The sequence below is a fragment of the Labeo rohita genome, chromosome 16 (genome assembly GCF_022985175.1).
Source record: "Labeo rohita strain BAU-BD-2019 chromosome 16, IGBB_LRoh.1.0, whole genome shotgun sequence".
In the NCBI taxonomy this organism is placed as follows: domain Eukaryota; kingdom Metazoa; phylum Chordata; class Actinopteri; order Cypriniformes; family Cyprinidae; genus Labeo; species Labeo rohita.
In genome coordinates, this window is record NC_066884.1 from 12921373 (window position 1) to 12949338 (window position 27966).

General features: G+C 35.3%; 1 protein-coding gene across 17 annotated transcripts; it reads right to left on the reverse strand.

Annotated features, from left to right (window-relative positions):
* Nucleotides 1–10963: 10963 nt before the first annotated feature.
* Nucleotides 10964–24919, reverse strand: tcea3 (transcription elongation factor A (SII), 3). Of its 17 annotated transcripts, none has more exons than XM_051131125.1 (24): nt 24702–24919; nt 23920–23982; nt 22916–23021; nt 22620–22728; nt 22252–22416; nt 22069–22164; nt 21020–21046; nt 20040–20129; nt 19647–19733; nt 19421–19534; nt 19228–19335; nt 18582–18671; nt 18323–18436; nt 18174–18227; nt 17745–17804; nt 17511–17576; nt 17344–17412; nt 17146–17205; nt 14886–15046; nt 14709–14770; nt 14458–14607; nt 13242–13388; nt 12806–12877; nt 10964–11042 (listed from the first exon to the last, which is right to left on the reverse strand). In XM_051131125.1, the coding sequence occupies exons 1-24, from the start codon at nt 24768–24770 to the stop codon at nt 11034–11036; spliced, it is 2148 nt and encodes a 715-aa protein (XP_050987082.1). In that variant the 5' UTR covers nt 24771–24919; the 3' UTR covers nt 10964–11033. The 17 variants fall into 17 exon arrangements, with proteins under 17 accessions (XP_050987082.1, XP_050987081.1, XP_050987083.1 ...); XM_051131124.1 differs by having other exon boundaries at nt 17344–17415; XM_051131126.1 differs by lacking the exon at nt 21020–21046 and having other exon boundaries at nt 17344–17415.
* Nucleotides 24920–27966: the final 3047 nt, after the last annotated feature.

A 27966-nucleotide genomic window follows, 5' to 3' on the forward strand; every position in this document is an offset into this window, starting at 1 on the left:
ATGGAGTCTCTTAAAAGAACAGAAAAACAAACAGAGATAAACATAGATTGTTTTTATGATTAAACATTCTGCAATGATTTCTTCTATGATGTGCTATAAGATTAATTCAGAGTGAATTGTTCTGTTCCATATGAGCACATCCTGGCAATTTTCAATGAGACCGAAATTACATTTGACTCGCATGACATTAGTATAATGAATGACACTATATTATGGTTGTTAGACATTGAATTTCACAACAACCACAAGCTTTGATCTCGACTCAGGCTGTTTTGCTTAATGCCCCATAGGTCACCATTTTAGCTGGCCAGTAGAAATCTAAACTGAGACAGCATCTGTTGTTACAGATGGCTCTACTAAATATGCCTTGATGAGCGAGATTGGATCATTAACTCATGTAAACTATTCTATTTCTTCTTTCTGGACGTTCTCAGTACTAGTTTTTTAAAGATAATTTTAAGGACACAGACTTCTTTTTTCAATTTAACTATTTAGTTATTCCTGTTATGGTAGGTTTGTCAGAGACCAGATGCTGAGCTTGGCCACTAACAGACTAAAGTCTGCTTTAGTCTGACAAGTCCAGGCGCCAGATGCACCCATTAAACCATCTGACCGCAAGCCAAAGCGTTCTTTAATTGTGAATGAACTGACCATATGCCATTCAGACAGAAAAATGATTGAATATTGGCTAAATAAAATCTTGAGCATTTTTTGAATCATATTTAAACAATATTTCAAATAATTGATGGCAGTATAAGAAATATTTTTCAATCTTCTGACTGTTCGCATGCTTTTGGTGTGTAGCTATAATCACTGAAGCCTTGCCAAAAAAATATCACACCAAGTGTGCCACCAAGAAACAATTAAGATCAAATGATACATACAGAACAAAATCAAATAATTATCATAACAATCATAGCCCAGCTATTTCTACAGCTTTATAATAAAATGTATGCAAATCTGCAGGAAATGGTTAATGCAGGGTCTCAACCTGGGAACAAATTTGTAATTGCAGCTATATTTATCACTGGTTTGAATGCCAGGTAAGTAAAGTGGTTTTATATAGATTACACTTGACGTGAATGACCTGATTGATCATTCTTTCCTTAAAGGCCTCATTAAATCATGCATCTTGAGTGCAGAAAGAACATCAAGCATTGAATAATAAGTAAACACCATAGATTTCATTCTACTGTGTAGTGATATATGCTGGCAAATGTTGTTATATTTTCATTAAGTGAATGCATAATGCTCAAATATTATGTATTGGATTGTTATGAAGCCATATTTCGCCCAAGGTTCAGTGCTTGATAAGATGGTGGGTTAGCTTAATTATCATTAATGCGAGGGACAGATCAAGCCACGAATTCCATTAGCATCTAATCAGTGTTTCTGCCTCTTGTCATTAGCAGAACTGATAAATTCAGGCTAGTGGGAGTGCTAGAGTGAAACATTTCTGCTACGTTTACTGGAAATGCAACATTTTTATATTGTTTCCCCATAGCCATCAAATATGAAACCCCCACCTAATTGTTCTCTTTACTGAGTGATTGACTGACTTCATTGTTTTGTTTTGTTTTGTCACAATAACAACAACTGTAACTAAAAGGCAGATGTCTGTTGTTAGCCGTTTTTGCATTTATAGTTTACAAGGCTGCAATGCTTGCATGTCAATAAATATGTATCTAATATGTAGGCCCATTTTGTTCTTTCAGTTTTTATTTGCATCATGGACTCTCCACTCTGTCTATTACGCAAGTTTATTCATTTGGCTTTGTTCCTTCTGAATTAAATTTCCATATAAAATACGTATCATATAAAGTTTGATGATTCCTCTTTTTTTGGAAGGGCTGGTGGATTAGATCATGGGTGACTGGTGCATTAAATTTATGAGACTGGCCAGCGGGCACTAACTAGCCTTCTGCCCACATATTGGAACAGATCATCTGGCAGCCATCAACACTTTGAGACTGAGAAATCTGTCTATCGCCTCTCATTTTCATCTAGATCTGACCATCCAGTCTCTCACACCAGGGGTGAGCTTCTGTAGAAATACACTTACTTGCCCTGATTTTTCGAAGAGTGGTAAAATAAATAGGTCTTTACAATACTAATGGAATATACACCACACACTGCCATGAGAATAGTTAGGCTACTAAATGAATAGTTCACTCAAAGATGAAACCTTACCCTCAGGCCATTCAAGATGTTTTCTTCATCTGAGCAGATTAGGACAAACGAAGCTTTACACCACACAGATACGCAGCAGTGAATGGTTGCACATTATTTCATTTTACCACATTATTTTATTATTTCACAAACAGTATTTTAACTTGAGCCATGATTGTTTTCTTTTGTCATCGTGTACACAAGGCATACAGCGCCGGACATGAATGGATTTGCTGGTAAGCAAAACAAGTACTTTACAGGAATTCCATAAGATAATTGCTGTTACTGTCAGCAAAGCTTAAACCTGCGCACATTTTTATATTTAGTTATAGTGAAAAAGTTTATATTTAAATAATTCAGTTGATCTTTTTACCCCGCTTTAACATGTATTTCTAAGGAGACCAAAACGAGAGCACCCAAACGGAAGTTAGAATCCATCATGGCGGCATTCATCGGTTAACCGTTACTCAGAAAAAAGGTGGATAATCCACAAGTAATCCACACAACTCCAATCAATCAATAATGTCTTGTGAAGTGAGAAAAGGGTGTTTCTATCATCAAACTATTGCTTTTATTTAAAATACGAGTTCTATGCACAGATCAGGAACTTTTTACAAAACAGTTAAAAACAGTTCTTAAATAAATTGTTGGATTTTTAATAAGAGAGGACAACAGGAAATTATCTTTTCCAAAGGATAAAGCATTATTATGGATTATCTTTTCATTTAACAATATTTAGTTAACTAATGTTAATGGTCATTCGGATTACATGTGGATTATTGTGATGTTTAGTCAGTGATTTGAACTCACATTCTGATGGCACCCATTTACTGTAGAAGATTGATTGGTGAGCAAGTAAATTTGCCCAAATTTGTTTTCGATGAAGAAACTCATCTACAATACTTTTTGCCTTGCGAAAGTATTCATACCCCTTCATTTTTTCACATTTTGTTGTGTTGAAAATTACTTTTTCTCCACATTAATTTACACTTCATACACCATAATGACAAAGCAAAAAACACATTTGTGACAACTTTGCAAATTTATTAAAAATAAACTAATAAAATAAGTACATTGCATAAGTATTCAAAACCTGAAGTACTTTAACAGCCTCAAGTCTTTTTGGGTATGATGCGACAAGCTTTGCACATCTGCATTTGGCAATTATCTGCCATTCTTCACCTCTCAAGCTCTGTCATCTTGGATGGGGGCTGGCAGACATTTTTAGTTTTCTCCAGAAATATTTGATTGTGTTCAAGCCAATTAAGGCTGTGGCTGGACCACTCATGGACAATCACAGAGTTGTCTCCTGTTGGAACGGTGAACCTTCTGCCCAGTCCGAGGTTCCGAATGCTGTGGACTGGGTTTTCATGGTTTTCAAGGCTCAATATTTTGGTGCACTGTGCTTGCCTCGTCCCTGCCGCTGAAAAACAGCCCCACAGCATGAGGCTGATACCACCACACTTTACTGTTAGGATGGTACTCTGCAGGTGATGAGCAGTGCTTGGTTTCCTTCAAACATGATGCTTGGAATTGAGGTTCATCAGACCAGAGAATCTTGTTTCTCACAGTCTGAGGGTCTTTTAGGTGCTTTTTTGCAAATTTCAAGTGGGCTTTCATGTGTCTTCACTGAGGAGAGGATTGAGTTTGGCCACACCGCCATAAAGACAAGATTGGTGGGGTGTTGCAGTGATGTTTGTCCTTCAGTAAGTTTCTTATATCTGCATGTATGATCATGGAGCTCAAGTGACCATCAGCTTATTGGTCAACAGTATAACTAAGCCCCTTCTCCATCAGTTGTTCAGTTTGGCCAGGAGGCCAGCTCTAGGAAGAGTCCTAGTTGTTCCAAGCGTCTTCCGTTATGGATAATGGAGGCTACATGCTTCTGTGAACCTTCAATGCTGCAGAATTTTGTTCTTAACTCTTACACAGATCTGTGCCTTGACGGAAACCTGTTTCTGCAGGTAGTTATTTTGACCTCAGGGCTTTTTTTGTTCTGACATGCACTTTCAGCTGTTAGACCGTTTTTGACAGGTGTGTGCCTTTCCAAATCATACTCATTCAAATGCATTTGCCACAGTTGAACTCCATTCAAAGTGTAGTAACATCTACAACCAATATGAATGCTCCTGAGCTAAATTTTTAAGTGTCCCAGAAAAGGGTATGAATACTTATGCAATGGAATAATTTCAGTTTTTTATTTCTAATAAATTTGCAAAGTGGTTACAAACCCGTTTTATGCTTTGTCATTATGGTGTATGGAGTGTAGATTGATGTGAATGTGTAAAGTAATTTAAAGCAGTTTAACATAAGGCTGCAACATAAAACATGGGAAAAAAAAAATGAAGGGGTATGAATACTTTTGCAAGGCAATGTATTCTTTTAAAAGTTCCAAGGACAAAACCTTAAATTGCTTGCATTTCATCAAAACAACGTTGTGAGCTACTGTCTTTCATTGCTTAGTTTTCTGTTCTGATAAACAGGAGTGAAACTCAACGTCAATTTAGCACCAATTTTTCCAAGCAGTTCCAAAACAGTCAGAATGAAGTATCGCATTTGGTAAAAGAGAAAATAGCTTTGAGATGATAACAGCATCCAAACTTCTGAATTCTTTGCTATCTCTGAACGTAACATAGCAACAGTATATTGTTCTGTTGTTATGCATCTTAGATGGATCTAGCAATATGCATTTCAGAAAGCATTCATGGCTCTGACGTATTTCTCTGTTCAGGGGGACGTCAACTCATGACCAGCATCAGCTTAGAATCACTATAGTGCTTCTCTTTGTTTGCCTCTTTTGCACATGTTTGCGATACAATCGTGACTCATCGTTTAGTCATACTATTACAATCGTCTTATAGTCACACAATCGCAGGTGTCCTTCTAAGTCACTAAAGTGCCTCCGTAAAGGCATGTTGATGTTGCTGTAATGCTTTTCATGCTATGAAAGTTCAGGGATTAGCCAGTTATGGTTTTGTCTGCCTGGGAACTCATTCATCAGAGATGTGGTGGCTATGAGCATCATCAAGTCTTGGACAGATGGCTAAATCGTACTGTTTTTTAGTTCCTCCAGGAGAAACTTGCAATTTAATGATTTGAATCTTTAAATAGCAGTAAATTCAGAACATCTGGCTTGTATTTAATTGCCTTTCATCTTCACACTTGAGATAGTGTCGCCTCTCTCCTGCCAGACTTCAGTCTAGTCGTAGTTTATGCCTTGACAGTCAAACTCTGACAGTTTGCGCCAATGATTTATAGTAATTAAATCCCTTAACTGATTCTGAGTAGCACAAATGTATTTATTTTCGATCTGGGATGCGTCCAGGGAACCATTTTTATAGGGTGGATTCAGCAAATCAGGTTTTAATATTTCATAAAGATGAGTGGGCACTAAGAGCAATCATCCATCTTCTAAAGTCATGATGGCTAAAGTCTAATGGAACACATTAGATGTTTGATAGAATGAGCCTTAGTCCTTTGATACCTCTGCAAAAATGATCCAAGAGGTCCTAATGGATTCTCTCAGTGAAATGTGGTTGTCATGGGAACAGCTGACTCACTTCATCCTCAGCAAGGGGGCTAGAGCTCTACAGCTAGGATAGGTTGTGTGTGCGCTATGGGGATTTTTGGACATATTTTTGTAAATGCTTTTTATCGTTTGTTTATTTCATTGCCACAAGGCTAAAGAACCTTGGGGAATAGCTACTCGTGATAAAATTTGATTCATGGTGTGTCTTTCTCTTTACCATCTGTGTTTTTTATGGTGGTTGTCAGTATGTTAAAGTATCAAGATTTTAGTATTAGTATCATGTACATATGCTAATTCAGCAGAAATTGGCTGTTGGATTTACTTTTTGGTTTTATAAGTTTTATGCAAAATTTACAGATTGTCCTGTAAAGTTATTTACATTTTATAAGTATTCTGGCAACCACAGCTGCCAGTTTTATTCTGTAAAAACAACAGGATTTTTTTTAACAGTGTTTTGACTAACTGTCGGTCCTACTTATTGCACAGCTTTTCAACAAAAAATAAAATGTACATATTCTATATTAATTTGAATTAGGGCCGTCACAAATTATTATTTTAGTAATCAAGTCGGTCGAGCATTCTGTAATTGTAATTAATTTTTTGTGATAATAAAATAGACCTAAGTGAACAACAATCTTTAAAATGAATTAAAATACATATAGCAAAGAGGCAATAATATCAAAGTATCAAAAGCAAGTAATCATATGGTTTTATTGAACAAAATTATTAAAATACATAATGTATTATAAACAACAGGGCTAATATACATTACACATTATAACATGACTGCAAAAGGCGTCAACGGCCTGATGATTCTTTTTATACTTTAGTGCACAATCTAATCCTTGTTTAATAGTGACTAAACAACATTTAATACAAATGTCCACTTAATTTTTAATATTTGGCCATTTCTCTACAACAGAAATGCTACAGCCACTGTAATATGTATGTAATATGTATATGTAATATGTGGACATCAAAACATGTAAACTCAGAGTGAAGGTTTAATCTTTTATTTTGAAATCTGGATAAACAGTTAGCATATTAAGTTTATAAATGATTTACCTTACAAATCTGATGAAATTGCACACTTTGTTCCCAGATGAATGTTATAATAAACCTAAACTCACAGCATATGCAAAGATAGCGTTTAAGACGCTCTACACATGTAGATGTTAACAATTTGTGTGGAGCAGCATTTATTGTGAATGGAGCCGCTCTGAGCCAGGGTTGCCAGGTTTTTTTTACAAAAAACGCCCAATTGCTACTCAAAACTAACCCAAAACTAGCCCACTAGTTTCGAAGGGGGTTTCCCCAGTATGAATCATGCTCTGGGGCAGGGTTGCCAGGTTTTCACAGCAAAACCTGCACAATTGCTACTCCAAACTAGCCCAGTTGTTTCAAAGGGGGGTCCCCCGGTTCTGGGGGATGAAATACAAGTTTTTGATGGGGTTCCCCTGGTAAAATTAGCATTTCAAAATTAGCATCGGCAACAATTTTAAAATAGCCCAATTCCACTGTAAAATTGCGGACTTGGCAACACTATTCTGAGGGGTGAAATACACTTTTTTTGGCGGGGTTCCCCTGGTAAAATTAGCATTTCAGGGGCTAAATATTGAGGTCGCTTCAACTTGTGGACATGAAAAAAAACCGTGGCAACAGTGTTAAAATAGCCCAATTTTGGCAAAACTTGGCAATACTGTTCTTGGGGGAGAAATAGACTTTTTGGCATGGTTCCCCTGGTAAAATGAGCATTTCAGGGGCTAAACATCATGTTTTAGGGGTCGCTTCAAACTGCGGACATGAAAACAACCAGCGGCAATAGTGTTAAAATAGCCACAGTAAAATCGTGGTCTTGGCAACACTGCTCTGAGTGTACATGCAAATAATTAAGTGCATATATAAAGCCTGCATTGCATATATTTATCTAATTGAATAGGAGCATTTGTGAGTTCACAATAGCATTATGCTTTATTATAATTTTTAAACAAGTTTGATATATATTATGCAACCTTTAAAAACAGTCTAATAATGCGTTGCATGGATTCCAGCACGTGGAATGCACCACATCAGGTGCCGTTTACTTGACATGGGCAAAATGCAATCGAGGATTTTTAAAAAACTGAACTGAGGAATTGTGACAGCTCTGATTTTTAAAGTTCATTACAGTTCATTACAATGTAGGAAAACAATCTGGCTAGAAACAAGGCAAAAAACAATAAAGAAGGTTTGCACTTATGTCATGGTTTGGACAGTTACGGCCATACTGGAGATACTCGGATGTAAACAATAGTGGGGATTTTATGGCTAATGTACTACTGAATACACTGCCCTCCAAAAGTTTGGAAACGCCCTAGAAAAGTGGGGTTTTGGGCGATATTGGCACAAATCCTTTTTAATTTGTGATAATTTTGCACTGATAAGGGACAACACAAACTACAAAAACATATTTTATTACATAAACAGTGTATACATAGAAAAACCTTAAATTTTCGAATCATCAAAATATCCACCATTAGCAGCTATTACGGCTCTGCATAATCTGGGCCTAAATTCATTGTATTCTAAACTTAATTGCAATCAACTGTTGAAGCTATTAAGGTGTGCTGACCCAAACATCTTTTAAAAGCCTGGGCCAAGTTTAAACCAGTAACCAGGCATCACAGCTGGCAAAGGGACATGTCTGACTTTGACATGTATGTATTGCCATTATTATGTAAGCAAAATGAAAATTATTATTGCTGGTCTTTAATGAAAATGTCACGTTACTTTAATGTATTTGCACCAAAAAATGATAAGGATTTATGCTGATATCATCCAAAACCACACACTTGCCAGGGGTGTTTCCAAACTTTTGGAGGGCAGTGTACATTGTTTTGCCCATTTATGCTGTCTAAACCACAGAAAAATATGCATGGAAGCTGCTAAATTATATAGAGAAGGACTTTGCAGGAAAGTGTCCGATATTTTGACAAACTTAAATTAATAGGTGGTAAAGATACGTACAAGCAGTATTAATTAAGATATTAGCCTAATATTTCACATTCAGGTAAATGATAAAAACGAACACAAATGTATTAAAGATTCTTGCCCTGGAAATCCTGGTTCAGTTTGGCCAACCACAAACACCTTTTGTTTCTCAACCCTTTTTTGCACTCTTCTCCTCGATTTTTTTTTATATAACTTTTGGTAGTCTATAGTACTCCAAATATTTTTCCTTGTCTGACCAATTAATACAGCCCAAGACATGACAATAATTGATCATTTTCAGCAGCAATAATCAGCAAAACATGCAAGTTACGTTTAGTTCAGTGGCACTGTTTACGTTCAGTGCTGCCAATATGGCTGATTGATGGCGCGTCGTGAAAACACTCTGTTACAGTATTATAATTTTTAATTGTATAATTTTTTATTAGGTAATTACCACTACAGTTGTTGCCTTTGAACGAAAAAACATGCATGAGAAAAAATAGAAAATAAATAATTAACTCTCAGTTGTAAACAAAATAAAGATTATTGTTCTAAAAAACTGTTTAAATTTTTCCTACTTCAAAATTTCATGTTTAATTCATTGAGTTACTTGTATCTCCGTAATTTTCTGTAGTTGAAAATTGTAGTGAAAACTGCGTGAAAATTATACACCAGTAAATCCAACACCAATTTTTGTGTGCGCACGTGAGGTGTCAATGTCAATTTGCATTTTTTAATCTTCCCTTGATCTGTTTTTGTATTCATTTGCATTTTTAGTTCCTGGTGCTTATACAGCAATACCCATGGCTCTCCGTGTATACCAAAACTGTAATATGAATCAAAGCATCAAAATGACTAAGGAGCTCTCTTACCTGCAGGGCATCCAATTATCTGCTCAAGCCTGAGAGAAATAACTTCAGCTTTCTGAGAAGCTGAACACCGCACAGCGCTGGCATAGTTATCCACTGCTTCATGCCATCCACTCAATGGCATTTCCTTTTTACCACAGGAAATGCTGTCAGAAGCGGAACATCCATTAACAGCCTTTAATTCCATTCCCTTGTAATGAGTGGGCACCCTGGTAAACTGAGTAATGAAACTTGAGTGAAGATTCACAGCTAAAAGGGATAATTTCACACAGAGTTACTCATCTCGTTTCAAACACGGTGCATTGAGGAAAGCAGCGAACAGGGTACTTATTAAACCCAAAATATAGTGACAGGGGCATCATTAGCTCGGCTAGAAGTGCGTCAGTAGGAAATGCCCATGAATAACGACGCACGGGGCGGACTGACATACCAATGAAATAAATTTCCCACAAGACAAGGAAAAATGGCTCTCACTCAAACTGTTAGTCTTCATTTATGTGAGTCAGAGGGTACAACAATAATTTATTTCTGTTGTAAAACAATAGGGACTATAATTTAGGTTTTAAGAATAACGTGAGCAACTGCGCCAGTGGATTCCATCAGAAATGTATTTGATTTACATATGTCGGCAGTATAACTGTCTACAGAATAATAAAGACGGACAATTTAATCCAACACTAAATCGCTCTGTATTTTTGAGAATTTCACAGCATGATGTGGAGCTGTTGATTCAATCAGCACTGCAGTTCTGCATCTCATTACTTCTCTGAGTGTTTGTTTGTGTGCAGGTGTGTGTGTGAGAAAGTGTGTTGTCTACATGTGTGGGATTTTCTGCTTTCACAGGGTTGGCAGGTTGACAAGCGCAGTCACACCTGACTGAACAGAGGCCAAGCATATTTGACGAGCTTTGGACAGCAGTGGCTGTGCCTGAACACTGCAGAAAATACTGCAAAAAAGTCAATGTTGCAATTTATTCAAATCAACATTACATTTATTATTTGAATTAAACCAAGTTTTTGCATTTTTTCTCTACAATATTTTGTCACCTTAATAAAAAAAAAAGTTTAGATCCATTTAAAAGAATTATTGAAAATAAAAGTATTAGATTTCTCTTCATATATTACATTTAAAATTTTTTAATTTAAATGTCATTCTTTATTTTTTAACATCTGACCCTTAATAAGATTCTGCATGATTAATCAAGTAAAAAAATTAATTCTGGCATTTCATAAAACAGTATAAAAGCGTACAATTGAAACAGATTTACATTTACCTAGGTAATTAATTTCACTTCAATTATGAAGAAACAGAACACACACTTTGCTATGTTGTGTTCCTCTGTAAAAGTTAAAGATTTAATTTACATATTATAAATTCAGGGCCATTTGCTGAAAGAATAGGACATTACATTACTTTCTCTTCCAAATTTAAAAAAAAAAAATAATAAAAGATGAGGAAGCCAATATGGTCATTATTCTTGGAGTTCCAGCTTCAGGTTAGCAGAACTAGAAAAATAAATATTATAGTGTTACTTACTTGTGTTGCTATTATAAATACACTGCCGTTCAAAAGTTTGGAATCAAGTTCACCAAGGCTGCATTTCTTTGTTCAAAAAAACAGTATAATTGTGAAATATTATTATAATTTAAAGTAACGCTTTTCTGTTTTAATACTATTTATAATTATTTTTTTTCCTTTCATGCAAGGGAAAAAATTCCCATACATAAAAACTAATGCATTTTAATCAGACATTACTGCAGTCTTCAGTATCATACAATCCTTCAAAAATCATTCTAATATACTGATTTGATAATCAGTTATCAATTTTGGAAACAGTGCTACTTAATATTTTTTTGGAACCTGTGATACCTTTTTCAGGATTCTTTGATAAGTAAATAGTTAAAAAAGAACAGCATTTATCAGCATCTATGCTTACCTTTTTTTTAGGAACACAGTCAAAATCTTAGGAGCACTTCTAATCAATAATCAAAAAATCTGATGAAAAATTAGCCTTTACATTTGAGGTGACATTTGACTCCTTAAAATGATTTACAGGGAATTTTGTTTTTACCCTTGTAATGACATTTTTTTAAACTTTATTAAAAGTATGTTATCTTTTGTCATTTTTTTTAATTACATTTTTTAAGCTTTTTAAAATTTTTAATTAAAACAACAGAATAAGAACAAGTAGAATAAGAATAAGTTACCAATCAAATGAAATCAGTATTAACAAAATTAATTTGTACTACCGAGGTGGCATAGAAGAACACAAAAGTGGCTTGTAGGTTTATTTTTATGTTTAATGAGGCTCAGAGGTGGCATGAGTGCAATTAAATTAAGAAATTCATGTTGAGATTAATGTTTTAATATAAAATTTTGAATACAGAAATATTAACTGATTTAAATAACTGAAAAGATACTTTAAAAATGAAACAAAATTTGCCAGTAGGTGGCGGCAAGTCACCGATTTAATTGCTGAATCATCTAGTTCATTTGATTCGTTCAAACAGCTGATTCATTCAGGAATAAAGAATCTTTTTATGTCTCTATGAATGGGAAATTGAATCATTGACTCACTAGATTCATTTAAAACGCACGTTCGTTCATAAACGAAACACCGCTTTGTTTGAATGGAGATTTCAAAATCAAGCAACAGTGTTATAGTCAGACAATGTAAGTCACTTAATATTAACTTCTTGTTTATTTAACTGTTGTATTTAATCAATATCTTATTTACAAAGTCCCTTAAAAATTATTAAAAGCTGTCAACTCTCACAAGTTCCATTATAATCAACAAAGCTTTCTACACTGCACAATGAATCTCTTATTTACACTCTCTCTACACTTTGTTTATGGATGGATTCGTCAGATATCTTTGAAGCTCCCCTCAGTGCAAACACAAATATGCTGATTCCACAGGTTCCAAAAAGATTCTACTGCAGCAAAAACAGTTTTCAATCTAATCATAAATTAGAATGATTTCTGAAAGATCATGTGACACTGAAGACTGGAGTACTGGCTGATGAAAATTCAGGTTGACGACAGGAATAAATTATATTTTAAAGTATACTAAAATAGAACACTGTTATTTTAAATTGTAATAATATTTCACAATAGTACTGTTTTTTCTGTATTTTTAATCAAATAAATGCAGCCTTGATGAGCATAAGAGACCTCTTTAAAAACATTAAAAATCACACTGATCCCAAACTTTTAAACGGCAGTGTACATAGCAAATACATAATAAGATAAAATATATTTTTCTAACCTTCCAGCGATTACCGCATTCATTGCACAACACAAAGGTGGTCATTGGTTCATCAGCACTGCGGGTTTGCACCTGTGAAAGTACAAGTATTCATCAGTATATTTTCACAACAAATGAAAGAATGACAAGCAAAACAAAAAAATGGAAGTAGGTATTAGTTCATAAGCACATTTCATTTCCTTTTGATAAGAAACAGTTCTTGTTACAAACTTTTTTGCAAGAATTTTCTTTAAATGACCACAGGTTCATTTAATGGTTCAAGAGGGTTCTTTGCAAAATCTGCTCAAGAGGACTCTTTCAAAGTTTTTCTTCCAAAGGGAACAACCTGAAAGACCTTTTTAAAGAATGCATTACTCAGACTGTGATTAGTCACTCTTCTAGGTTCTTATGATTATTAGCTCTACATATTTAGAATGCATAAGTTTCATTGATGTACCTGGTTGTAGGTGCAGTTTTTCTTCTTGCACTTGCCACACTGCAGCAGGTCAGTGGTGGTTCCTCCAGTCTTTGCCATCTGATGTTCTCGGATGGCCTCCTGGGTCAACACGTTCCTCAACTGTTTCAGCTCATCACTAGCCATCTCCTACAACAGCAAGAACATAGTGTTCATTTGTATACTGCACTGGATTCAGATATATCATCCTCTTGGATGAAAGATGTCTGTTTGACAACACAATTTCAAAAGCTGACTTTTGCAACATTGCACTGCAAACAAATAGTTGTCTTCATTCCCAATAAAAATCCAAAACCAGTCTTAAGTAGCATAGGAATATTTGTAGCAACAGCCAAAAACACACTGTATGGGTCAAAATGATTGATTTTTCTTTTATGCCAAAAATCTTTAGGACATTAAGTAAAGATCATGTTCCATATTTTGTAAATGTTCTACTGTAAATATATCAAAACAGAACTTTTGATTAGTAATATGCATTGCTAAGAACTTCATTTGGAAAACTTTAGAGGCAATTTTCTCAATATTCTGATATTTATTTGCACCCTCAGATTCCAGATTTTCAAATAGTTGTATCTCGGCCAAATGTTGTCCTAACAAACCATACATCAATGGCAAGCTTATTTATTCAACTTTCAGATGATGTATAAATCTCAATTGATCTAAAAAATTGACTCTTATGACTGGTTTTGTGTTCCAGAGTCACAAATAAGCATATTTAAATGATTTCTGAAAGATCACTTAAGATTAAGTAATAGGTTTTAAGAATAACGTGAGTAATGGCTGCTGAAAATTCAGCTTAGCCATCACAGGATGTATGTTATTAATGTAAAATGTATTGTTTTTACTGTATTTAAAAAAAAAAAAATGAATGCAGCTTTGGTAAGCATAAGTGACTTAGCAAAAATAACAAACATGTAGTGTATAATCTATGAAAACAATTCTTACAAAAGTATGTTTATATTTTATAATTATTATTATATTTGACCATTTTTTAAGGAAGTTTAAATGTTTTTACTGGAAAACAAGACAAATATTGATTTAAAAATCTTTAAAGCCATTATTTTTTTTTTTTTTACTGATTAAAAAGATTTTACAGATTTTTTTTTCTCTTTTCGCTAAACACCACATTTAAACTTGTAATACATATTTGTTTATTTTTTTATTAAATTATTTAAGTGGTCCAAAATATGCAGTCTACCTCAGCAGACATGATGGCGATGCGGCTCAACTCGATGGCTCCAGCTAAGACATTTTTACGCAGATTGGGATTTTTGGGATCTTTGAGGTTACTTATGCGACTGCGGACTCTGTTCTTGTATTTCATGTCTGTGGCTTTTATCTCCTGGTAGATATGTGGCCAGAGAAAAACAGTTAAGGAGATCAACTTGCGAATATTAAACAATATTTTCAAGAGGATTTTGCACTTAGTCAACACATATGTTTACTAAGGATATAATCCTCGATTTCTGCCGCCATGCCCTCGCAGTTTGTCCCATAGTCTTTGTAGTCATCTAAAGAGGAAAAGCATATTGTGAGTATCATTTGCACAATAATCAGCATCCAAACGATGCATGTCAGCATGTCTGTGTGGGTGTGAAATGTTTGTCATTGTTTGTTTTTGCGTACCATCTGTACGTAGTGCAGCGGCCAGCATTTCGATGCATTTGTCCCTGATGGAATCCCCGGTTTGCAGGCGAGGAGATAAAGGACCCACACTGGAGCTAAACGATGGGGAGAGGGGGCTTGTGGGTGTTGTGGGTGTCTTTGGGGTCTCTGGTTTACTCTTGCTGTATGGGGAAAACAAGAAGGAGTCTTTAGTTCTCTAATGCCATGTGACAAATGGGCTTTCAGTTAAAACAGGAACTGAGAATTATATTTCATTTATACACAAAGCTGGATAACACTGCATGACTTTTGAGCAGATATACACTACCGTTCAAAAGTTTGGGGTCAGTAAGACTTGTAATAGTCTTTAAAGAAGTCTCTTATGCTCATCAAGGCTGCATTTATTTAATTAAAAATATAGAAAAAAAAACAGTAATATTGCAAAACGTTTTTACAATATAAAATAATGTTTTTTATTTTAACATACTTTAAAATAGAATTTATTCCTGTGATGAAAAGCTGAATTTTTATCAGCTGTTACTCCAGTCTTAAGTGTCACATGATCCTTCAGAAATCATTCTAATATGCGGATTTATTATTAGAATGATCAGTGTTGGATAATATCAACAGTTGTGCTGCCAAATATTTTTTGGAACCTGTGATTTTTTTTTCAGGATTCTTTCATGAATAACAAGTTTAAAAAGTACAGTGTTTATTCAAAATATAAATATTTTATAACAATGTAAATTATTTATTATTAACTTTTAATAAACTTTTAATTATTAACTTAATACATCCTTGGTGAATAAAAGTACTAATTTCTTAAAAAAAAAAAAGAAACAATAAAAATGTACTGACCCCAAACTTTTGAACGGTAGTGTATGTCTGATTTACAGTCTGGAAGAGTGAACTCCAGATGCCAAAGTCTGCAGATTTTGCTCAGTTGGAGATGACAGATTACAGAAAATCAAGTCATATATGATGGACACAGACTCTTATTTTTTTAGCTTCAGACAACATCCAGTTGGCGGATAATTAAACATATTCGATATTTAGCGAAATTGTATTCATTTAGAAATGAACCTTAGAAAAAAACATTACTGGTGTGCATCTAAAGACAAAACAAAGGCACTGATATATTTTAATATCAGTCAGTGCAAGTTTCTTTCAGTTGAAACAGCTCAGACTTACATTTTAGGCTAGGACTAGGCTTAAGCCTTGATTATGAAACTGGGGATAAACCGGCAGTTGCGAGTTAAAAAGTCAGAATTGCAAGATATAAACTCACAATTCTGACTTTTTTCTCAGAATTGCAAGTTAGTAAGTTAGAATTGTGAGATATAAACTCGCAATAGTGAGTTAAAAAGTCAGAACTGCGAGATATAAACTCATAAGAAAGTCATAATTGGGAGATATAAAATCACATTTCTGAGAAATAAAGTGAGAACTGCAACATAAACTTTATAGCTTGCCATTGTGACTTTTTCCCTTACAACTGCGATTTTATATCTCACAATTATGATTTTATAACACGCAATTGTGAGTTATTAAGTCAGAATTGTGAGACATAAACTCACAATTCTGAGAACATATCAGTCATTTTTTTTACACTTTATAACTCGCAATTGTGACTATATCTCATAAATCTGCGAAAAAAATGTCAGTACTGTGAGAAAAAGTTTGAATTGTGAAATATAAACTCGCAATTGCAAGAAAAAAGTCAGAATTGTGAGATACAAACTGCATTTGTGAAAAAAGGTCACAATTCTGACTTTATTTCTCACAACTGAATTTATATCACGCAGTTCTGAGAAAAAAAAAACAACTGCAAGTTTATATATCGCAATTCTTGTTTTATAACTCAAAATTGCGAGTCTGTCATGCAATTCTGAGAAAAAAGTCAGGACTGCGAAATATAACCTTACAATTGCAAAACAAAAGTCAGAATTTTGAGATGTAAACTCATAGTTCCAAGAAAAAAGTTGCAAGTCTGACATTTTCTCGCAGTTGTGAGTTTATATCACGCAATTCTGAGAAAAAAAGTCAGAATTTCAAGTTTATATCTTGCAATTCAGACATTTTGTTGATCATTTGAATGTATCTTATGGTGACTCACAATTGGGACACGAAGCAGGCAGAATTTTAAGTATATCTAAGCCCATCCAAAAGAATGAGACCAAGAACATAATGTCACCATTGGCAGAGAACTCCCTGAACAATAATAAAGCCATATGGCATGATGGTCACAGCTAAATGTGGCTACTGTAAAAATAGTTCTTGCCTTTCACTCGATTTCTTGGCCTGAGGTGAGCTGCCAGACCTTGAGTTGGTAGAATCTCTCCTGGAGAAATAAGACATGAGAGTTTACAGTAAACAACCTGTGCAAAGCATAAATGAGATGCATTTACCTTTGTAAAAAGAACAATAAGCTACTTTACTGCTGCATTACAAAACCAGCTGCATAACTGTAACAGGTTACCTCTCCATTTTCGGCTCACTTGATTGTCGTTTCAAAACATGATGGCTTGACTTGGAGTCAGTAGAGTCCCTACTACAGTAAAAAAAGTAAAACAAATGTCTGATTTTCTTTGACCTGAGAATGTCACACTTCAAGCATATTTAATGATGAGTGATGCATAAGCAGACCTGTCTCTCCGTCCATCCAGGCTGAGTTTTCTAGAATGGAGCTTTTTGGAATCTGTGGAGTCTTTTCTAGAATCAAAAGTAGAATGTGGAATAAAGGTGACAATTTGTTTTGTTTTAATGAACACAAAATCTTGCAAATCACCACCATCCTCAAACACCCAAGACAAAACGGGAACAATGCATGCACTTCTGCTGCCCTCTGCCTTCACTCTGTTGCAAAACATCTGTTCGAACCTCTCAATCTTGATCTTCATTGATGGCCTTTTGAGTGGTTTACTGTCTCTTGTGTCTTTTCTGAAAAAGAAGCATTGTCTCAGCACTATCGGATGGTGACCATTCACCACAAGCCATGTAAGAACTTAACTCAAAATAAATTTGAGGATAGTTCACTCAAAAATGTTCTGTCATCACCCCATTCCAAACCTATATGAGCTTCTCTGCATTGTTCAAGATGTTCCCTTTATGTTCCACAGAAGAAAGTGAGTCATACAGGTTTGAAACAACATGAGGGTGAGTAAATGATGTCAAAACCAAATTATTTTTGGGTGGACTATCTCTTTAAATAAATAACATTGACACGTTAACACGGAACACTGCAACCTCAAGCTTAATTTCACTTAACAATGGTCTTGTTCAAGGGTTAGTATTCATCATGCTTCTGACCTATCTTTCTCATTGTGTTCAGAAGTCCGTCGCTTCGGGTCTGCTGGGTCTTTTCTATAGCAAAACAGCTTTAGTTACTCTTCATTAATTACAAACACAGCTGCACAGCTTTTAATATCAACGTGCTTTTCAGTTCGCCTGACCCTAACCTTTCTTTCTCTTTGTCTTTCTTTGTGTCTAATGAGGGACGCTTTGTAGGTGTAGGAGGCTGAAGATGAAGGGGAACAGGAGGAAGAGGAGTGCTGGGTTCAGCTGTTTCTTTTCTAAGCAAAGAAAGTCACTGATTATTTATGAGACAAGGAACATCGTGCTTGGTTAGAACACGGTGTTATGCTAAAATGATGCTGCAGCGACTGAAAGACTGGCAGCACTTTGTTTACTCAAAAAGACAACACACCAAGCCCTGACCTCTCTTTTTTCATCTCGCGTTTCTGAGGAGGATGTAGATGAAAAGGTAAAGGAGGAAGCGGGGCATTCGGATCAGGTGCTTTTTTTGCCCTAGGCAACAAATATACAATTCAAATGTGGCATTACAAAGAGAAACTTGAAGAGCCCGTGTCATACTAGGTCATCTAGTGAACTACAAATTATAATTTACAATTTTCAATTTATCAGTAATTCAGAACAAAAACTGCTATTTGTGACCCTGGACCAGTTTTAAGTAGCACAGGTATATTTGTAGCAATAACCAACTATACATTGTTTGGGTCAAAGTTACTGATTTTAAAAAGCCAAAAATCATTAGGATATTAAGTAAAGATTCCATGACGATACTTTGTAAATTTCCTACTGTAAATATACCTTAATTTTTGATTAGTAATATGCATTGCTAAGAACTTCATTTGGACACCTCTGAAGGCAATTCCTCAATATAAATTTTTTTTTGCACCTTCAGATTCCAGATTTTCAAATAGTTGTATCTCGTCCAAATATTGTTCTATGCTAACAAACCATATTTATTATTTATTCAGCTTTCAGATGATGTATAAATCTCCCTTATGACTGGTTTTTATGACTATCACAAAAGAGGACTTGAACTGAAAGATGCTCAGACCTTTCTTTGGGCTCTTCTAGTGATGGACGTTTGGGAGGAGGAGGAAGAGGAGGAGGAGGAGAAGAAAGTATAGGAGCAGGAGGAGGTAAAGTTTCAGGAGGATCTTTCCTGTGAAGATAGATATTTGGTGGTGACTCCCTATTTAATACAATTATTATAAATTCTGAACACATTCTCGAGTTCAATCCCTGACCTTTCTTTCTTCACCTCTGATGAACGCTTAGGGATAGGAATAGGAGGAGGATGAAGTGGAAGTGGAGGATGAAGGTGATGATGAAGAGGGAAAAGAGGATGAGGTGCATCTCTCCTGCATGACAACAAGCAAAGTCTGATTGCAATATTGATTCAACATGGAGACGGCGTATATAAAAGCAAATGCAGTGTCACACACTGCATGCGCTTCTAACACAATGTCTGACCTTTCTTTCTTTCCATCTATGAAGGGACGTTTATGAGGAGGATGAGACTGAAGAGAAGGGGACTGTAAAGAACCCTGAGTGTCTTTTCTGTACAAGAGATGCAAACATTCAAATTTAACATTTAAACTTGATATAATTACTGTTCAAAAGTTTGACATTGGTAAGATTTTTGAAAATAGTCAAAAATACAGTATAAACTGTTAAACTGTCAAATAATATTACAATTTAAAATAACTATTCTATTTTAATATATTTAAAAAATGTAATTTATTATTGCGATGGCAAAGCTGAATTTTCAGCAGCCAGTACTTCAGGTTTCAATGTCACATGATTTTTGCACTTTAATAACATTTTCTTAACTGACACATGTCTAAGCATGCAAAAAGCTCTGACCTCTCTCTCTTTACATCTATTGATGAGCGTCTTAGAGGAGGGTGAGAATTGATCGAAGCAGGAGGGAAAAAATCAACAGGAGCATCTTTCCTAAACAAAAGTGAAAATTCATCTTACATGTATCCACTTGTACGCTGGACAACCAGAGAAGCAAAAAAAAAAACATGGTCATGCACCATTCAAGGGATAGTTCACCCAAAAATGAAAATTCTGAACTTCGTTCATCTTCAGAACACAAATTAAGGTATTTTTGATGAAACCCGACAGCTTTCTGACCCTGCATAGACAGCAAGTGAACTGAAATGTTTCCAGGCACAGAAAGGTAGTACTCTCAATAATGGCAGAGGACGGTGATGTGGAAAAGAAGAAACTGTTGAATTGTCGTTATTTTTGTTTTCTTTGTGCACAAAAAGTATTTTCATAGCTTTGTAAAATTACAGTTGAACCACTGACATCACATGGACTATTTTAAAAATGTCCTTACTACCTTTCTGGGCCTTGAACGTGTCAGTTGCGTTGCTGTCTATGCAGGGACGGAAAGCTCTCGGATTTCATCAAAAATATTTTAATTTGTGTTCTGCAGATGAACGAAGGTCTTACGGGTTTGAAAAATGACACGAGGGTGAGTAATCATGACAGAATTTTATCAGAACTATCCCTTTTAGAACTGAGTACAACTTTTTCAGTTTATTCCTGAATTTGAACTGATTTAGCAAACAGGATGCACATTCAAATTTAACGAAGACTTAAGTTAGTTAAGACATTAGTTAATTGCTTTGTTGTTTCACATATTAAGCTATAGAGATGCACTACCTTTCAAACTTTGGGGTCAGTCATTTATTTTTTTTAAGAAATTAATAGTTTTAATCAGAAAGGATGCATTAAATTAATCAGATGACAGTAAAGACATTTATAATGTCACAAAAAATATATATTTAAAATAAATAATCAAATCCTGAGCATAAGAGACTCTTACTCACCCCAAACTTCTGAAGTGCAGTGAATGTCTTAATCAGTTAGCGTAAACATGTATTTTACAATTCAGTGAAAAAAAACAGACATAATTAGTCACAAATTAATCATGCAATTATTTTTGTTTTGCTGTGTCACCAATGAAATTCCTCTGTGACTGTGTTGATTTTTTTTTTTAATTCAGTAGATTCCTCTTCATGTTCAATTAAAATTTAATTCAACATCCTGTTGGACATGAATTGAAAAGTCAAATTCTTAAGGAACACTCCACTTTTTTTGAAAATAGGCTCATTTTCCAACTTCCAACTATTTTTCCTATTTGAAACTTAACTCTTCTGTAGTTACATTGTGTACTAAGACTGACGGAAAATGAAAAGTTGCGATTTTCCAGTGTGGACACAACCATCCTACAATGATAAAAATCCATTTACCCCTTTTTTTTAATCCCCCAAAAACCTAAACAGTCACAGCTGTTTTAATTTTCTGAGCAGTATGATGTCATACTGTTCAGGCCCCGCCCACGTCCGCTGACGGACTGTCTTGTATTAGCATATTTCCACCCTCAGCCAGTTGTACACTGTCCGCCATTTTCTTCTTGTTTGAGCAGCTGTAGTGACAACGTCTCGTAAGCAACGCAGATGTTTTGTATTTGGACGTAAAAGTGAACATAAGAGTCTTCATTTTTTCCCAACATCAGAGCCACTAAAGACGCAGTGAATTAGTTTTGTTTTTGATGGTAATACACCACCAAATACACAAAAAACGGAAAAGATGGGTGGAGTGAGCAGCAGCTCATTATCATTTAAAGAGACATGCACTGAAATGGGTCGCTGTGAACATTGTTGTTTTTGACAAGGTAAAAAACCAAAGTATGTTACATACATTTCATGAAGACCTTAAAGAATCATACCAACTTGTCAAAAACGAGCATCTGCTGTCACCTTTAAAAACTGATTTTTTTCTAGATAATCAGAATGGCTGCATGTTTTGTTATGTGGTGTAAGTGCTTCCTCCTAACCACAGTCACATGCTTCAACCGCATGCAACAAGCCCTAACCTCTCCCTCTTCACTTCCCCAGCCGGAGGACACTTGGGGGGCGGAGATGAATGCGTCATTGGAGAAGGAATATGACCACTGTTCAATGCATCTTTCCTAAACAGAATGCAAATAAAACTCCTCAATCCAATGGCATGGTTTTGCAGTGTCAGAGGGGCTTTATACAGCACAGGGTCTTCTCACCTCTCTCGCTCCTTTTTATTGTTAATAGGCTGTTTTTCTTTTTTCTGCTCACTTTCTCGTTTTTCGTTCCTGAGCTCTGCATCGCGCTTCTCTCTTCTGTGTTTTTCATCGAGTTTCTTGTTAGAGTCTAAGTCTGGTTTAATTTCCGTTGTTGACCTTCGTGGACTGACGAGATAAACAGGTTATACTTCATAACGCAAACAACAAGTCTTTGCTTACTTCCCCTTTTGCATATATCAATGTTAGTGTAACAAATAGGCCGCCCTCTGGTATGTTTGTAGGAAGAGATTTCCAGTGCTTTCAATTACGTTTTACAAAAGCTATGTCTGGAATACTTCCATGTTTTACTCTGTTATCAGCAAACATACCTGGGCTGTCTCTCAGGAGAGGTTCTGTTTGGTGACCCTGGTGGCTTGCTTGCATGATTGCCATTCTTCACCTCATTCGACCTCTCAGACTTTTGGTTTTGAGCTGATTCTGAGACAAAAAGGAATAAATACATTAAAACATTACATTTTAAGCCTGACTATATTATCCTACATGTGTGAATGACACATGTCTCGAATGAACCTTTTTGAACTTTTAATAATTTTATAAAGCCTAGAATAAAAAACTATATATGTAAAAACTATATATTTATTATTTCTTTAAAACACTGCCCTACCCAAAAGCTTCTTCCAGTTTTTGATAAGAATCTTTGCCAAGTTGACAACATCCTCGTCTGTGCAATGTTTTCTTATTCCATTGACAGACATGCCAATTCTTGTATCCTGGAACAAAGTAAATCTTGAACGTTAGACAAACAAAAGCACAAGATATCAGATACCTACTGTGATGTTAACAAGAGCAGCTGCATTTACTCTCCCAGTCAAAAGTTTTTGAACAATAAGATTTTTTATGTTTTTTAAAAAAGTCTCTTCTGCTCACCAAGCCTGCATTTATTTGATCCGAAGTACAGCAAAAACAGTAAAATTCTGAAATATTTTTACTATGTAAAATAACTGCTTTTTATTTTAATATATTTTTTAATGTAATTTATTCCTGTGATCAAAGCTAATTTTTCAGCTTCATTACTCCAGTATTTAGTGCAACACGATCTTTCAGAAATCATTCTAATATGCTGATTTGCTGCTCAAGAAACATTTATTATTATTGTTATTAGCAATATTTAAAACAGCTGAGTACATTTTTTCAGAATTTTTTAATGAACAGAAAAATCCAAAGATCAGCATTTGTCTGAAATAATAAGCTATTTTTGTAAAATACACTACACCATTAAAAAAAAACTATGCTAAAAATTCAGTTTTGAAATCACAGGAATAAATCACATTTTACAATATATTCAAACAGAAAACAGTTATTTTAAATAGATTAATATTTCAGTATTTTTACTGTTTTTGCTCCTTTGCTACTTTGGATCAAATAAATGCAGGCTTGGTGAGCAGAAGATACTTATTTAAAAACATTAAAAATCTTACACTTTTACTTTCTTACAAATCAAAAAAATTTTACATTTCAAATGTATTACTTTTTAATATTTTGTTTTGCACTGTCCATATTGATTACACTGTGTGTGAATTCTGTTTGTAATATCTATTTTTTGCAGCTATATAATTCCCCTAAAGGAATCAATAAAGTATGTCAATACAACCGATCCAGCAGACTAACCTGAAGAAGCTTCAGTGTCATGTTGAAATCTTTCAATTCTCTCAGAACATCTAGAGCTCCGTCCTATACAGACAAGGGGATAGACAATTATTTTAGCATTTTAACAATTATTTAATAACATAATAATTGCATTAATGTTGTTCTTAATATTATTTATTGCATTTTACTTATTTTTGCATTATAATAACTTAGTGTCACTTGTAAAACTCTTAGGCATTTTTACATTTACACTTTCACATCTGTGTGTAAGGCATACTGAAAAAACATCAGAGTTTGTAAATTACTAGAGAAGTTTCATTTTCATTTTTGAATGAACTGTCCCTTTAAATTCTGTGCCCGTGCGCCTGAAAATATTTTGAGTCGGCCAAAACACACACCGCCTCCTCGACCTTGTGCATTTACTATGAGGAATCCAATACATACAATGCTGTTAAGTATTAACAAAACGTACACACAAACATGTCAACAAAACTCTGTCTATTGATCACACTTTCGTCCTCGTTCGCTGCCCTGAATAAATCTAAAGTAAATCTGCGCAATCCTCAACCAACACCTGTTGTCACATATGCGTCTCTGTAGTCCTATTACACACACATTACAGTCTCTCTCATACTTGCAACCAAATTAAACAACGCTTGTGCACGCCTGTATCTGAATGAAGCATGGCTAAAACAGCATAAATACACATGCAAAAAAAGTTTACATGAGTTATTCATACGCAGCATGCACAGAGATCGCACAAACAAACAGCGTGAAGCGTTGCGTCAAAATTAGGATCTCACCATGTTATTTCTAGACACCATCTTGTCTAGTTTTTTAGCAATCCGCAACAGGTCCTCCTCTCGCGTCATTGTGTGCGCATTAATATGCTTTAAGTGAAAACGTGATGTGTTTATAATACGTTATGTCACATAAATCGCAATAATTCAGCGAAATGTACGAAGTTTTGTTCCCACGCATAAGTTGCTCCTGCACGGTCAGCGGAGCAGAGGGGGCGGGGCCTTCGGGACAGTCGGAGCTGTCAATCAATCCATCTGGATTTATGACAACTCCTAAATATAGACGTTACCGGGGGGCGACAAAAGTTCAGTGTTTTTTAGGAAACACATTTGCAGCAGACATATACTATGAACTTTGTAACTGGGTCTGTTGTGTTTTGTTTATGCGTATCATTTTCCAAATGGGACACACTGTTGAAAAGACGTTACATGTTTCACAGCTATTGTAGTCTGTTACATAAATGTTTACTGAATGTTATTTAAATGTTGATTTTTCACAACTCAAATTTGTGCGGACATTTGCAAGCATCATGCAAACTTGCTCCGTTATTCAAAGCGTCAAACCGCGTTTTGGGGAGAAAACTCAACATGTGTTTCAAGAGTTCAGCAGCAGATGGCAGCACTGTGTCATATGTGACCCAGGAACACAAAACTAGTCATAAGGGTCAGTTCTATACATTATCTAAAAAGCTGAATAAATACATTTTCCATAGATGTATGGCTTATTAGGATATGACAATATTTGACCGAGATGCAACAGTTTGAAAATCTGGAATCTGAGGGTGCAAAAAATCAAAAATAGTGAGAAAATTGCCTTTAAAGTTGTCCAAATGAAGTTCTTAGCAATGCATATTACTAATAGAAAATTAAGTTATGGTAGAAAATGTACTAAATGTCTTCATGGAACATAATCTTTACTTAATATTCTGATTTTGGCATAAAAGAAAAATCAATCATTTTAACCCATAGTGTATTTTTGGCTATTGCTACAAATGTACCTGTGCTACTTAAAAATGGTTTTCAAAATATACCCAAAATATATTAAGAAATTAATATATAATTTACTCCCCCTCATGTCATTTCATGACTTTGCATAATGTTGGGGACTGACATTCATGGTACCCATTAATTTTCACTGCATGTTTGTTTCTATACAGTTAAAAAGACTATAAACTCCTCTCCTTTTGAAGAATTAACATGTTTATTTCCTGTGGTAATACAGAGAACTTTCACAGGCATTAAGTTGTAAATAACCAAATGGACTATTTGGCTTTATTTTTTAGCTTGTGGGAGGGTGATATTGGATTTTTATGAACCCTCCTACACTTTTTATCACTTTTCTTTCTGTAGGAACACTGTGGGGCCTGGAGGTTGTATTGTTATTCATTTAAATGTGCAAAGCATGTTTGAGAAGCTAAAGTTCATTCCATATGAATGGAACCCTAAGGAAGCAAGTATGTTGTGGCATTTTTCCCACCAAAACGTGCGTAAAATGCACCCTCACTCTAACACCAGCAACATTTCATGGACTTGTATATATACACATATTCACCACTTCCTTTTAACTACCTTTATAAGTGTGCACTTCCGGTCGTCCTCCAATGCCTTCACCCTAAATAACCTCTATGGCTTCTATGGTTGCATAAATTATATAAAATTATCAACATACATTTAAAATGTGCTGAATTACAGCAGGTTTTTTGGAAAACAGATCTATCATTACCCTCTGCAAACACCCCACATCAGTCAGCAACTGCAACCGGTTCTCAACAGCAACAGACAGACAACAAGTAGAACTTGCCTGGAAGGCCTGGTTTTCAAACCACAGAGAAAAAAAGAAGAGACTTGAAAAATGGTTTTCCTTTTGATGACCTCCCGCTTCAATTTTACGACAAAATAATGAATCCACCAGTACCCACCTACAGTGTCTTCTCAGAGAGTTTGCGGTGTCTCTACCAATTATAGACACAAGACGCCGGACTCCGGCAATTATGGAGAGTCTGAGATGACATCAGACCAGAAAATGAATGATTTCACCGTGCTTCAGTTTTTTTAGGCGCAGAGAGCCCCTGTAATAAAACGCAAAGATGCTAGGCTGGATTGCCACGGCATGCACACCAGCCTCTGGTTAAGGGTGTATTTATAAAATCTCAGCAGAAGAACTTATTTTGGTTATGTTGGATAGTTCTGAGCATGTTTGTGTGGCAACATTTTTTAAAGGAAGTGATATTTGCTGAGGATTTGAGGCACTTGCACGCCAGGGGCAGAACTAGTGCTTTGTATACAGTATGCCTGGTTGAAACCACAAAGTGACTGTCATTATAACTGAGTACAGACGGATATCAAAGGAATAGTTCACCCAAAAATTTAAATTTGCTGAAAATATACTTATCCTCGAGCTATTTGTTCCACAATAGATCCTATGCAGTGAATGGGTGCCGTCAGAACGTGCGTTCAATCAGCTGATTAAAAACATAAAACAAGTAATCCAAATGTCTCCAGCCTGTCATTTAACATCTTGTAAAGTAAAAAGCTGCATGTTTGAAACAACAATCAATTTTAAATATAAACCACTGTTTCTGACCAAAATACGAGTCCCTCAGAGCCATGTGGAGTACTTTTTATGATGGATAGATGCACTTTATTGGACTTCAAAATCTCAACACCCATTCACTGCCTTTATAAATCTTGAAAGAGCCAGGACATTTTTTGAATATAACTTTGATTGTATTTGTCTGAAACAATAAAGACTTATACACCTAGGATAAAGCTTGAGGGTGAGTAAATCATGGGGTAATTTACATTTTTGGGTCAACTATCCCTTCAAGGACTGGCATTGTAGCTTGGAGCAAGGGTTTGTTGAATCTAAAGACATTATAAACACAGTTTTTTTACTTCACAATTGATGGACTGGAGTTGTGTGGATTCCTTGTGGATTACTGTGTTGTTTTTATTAGCTGTTTGGACTCTGACGGCACCCATTCACTGCAGAGGATCCGCTGGGGAGCGAATGAGGAAATGCTACATTTCTCAGAATCTTTAAGGAGACCTGAGGGTGAACACATTTTTATTTTTGGCTGAACTGTTCCTTTAAGAGTGTTTCATTCAGCATAATTAGCCTGACGTAGCTGCAAACCATGTTGAACAACGACCCACAAGTCCAGACACTGCGGTTCGTTAACATGCAATGCATGTCTATGCAATTACAGCCTTTTAACTAGACGTCACCCGCTTGTGATTCCAGCATTCTGTCATGCTAAGCAGTCAC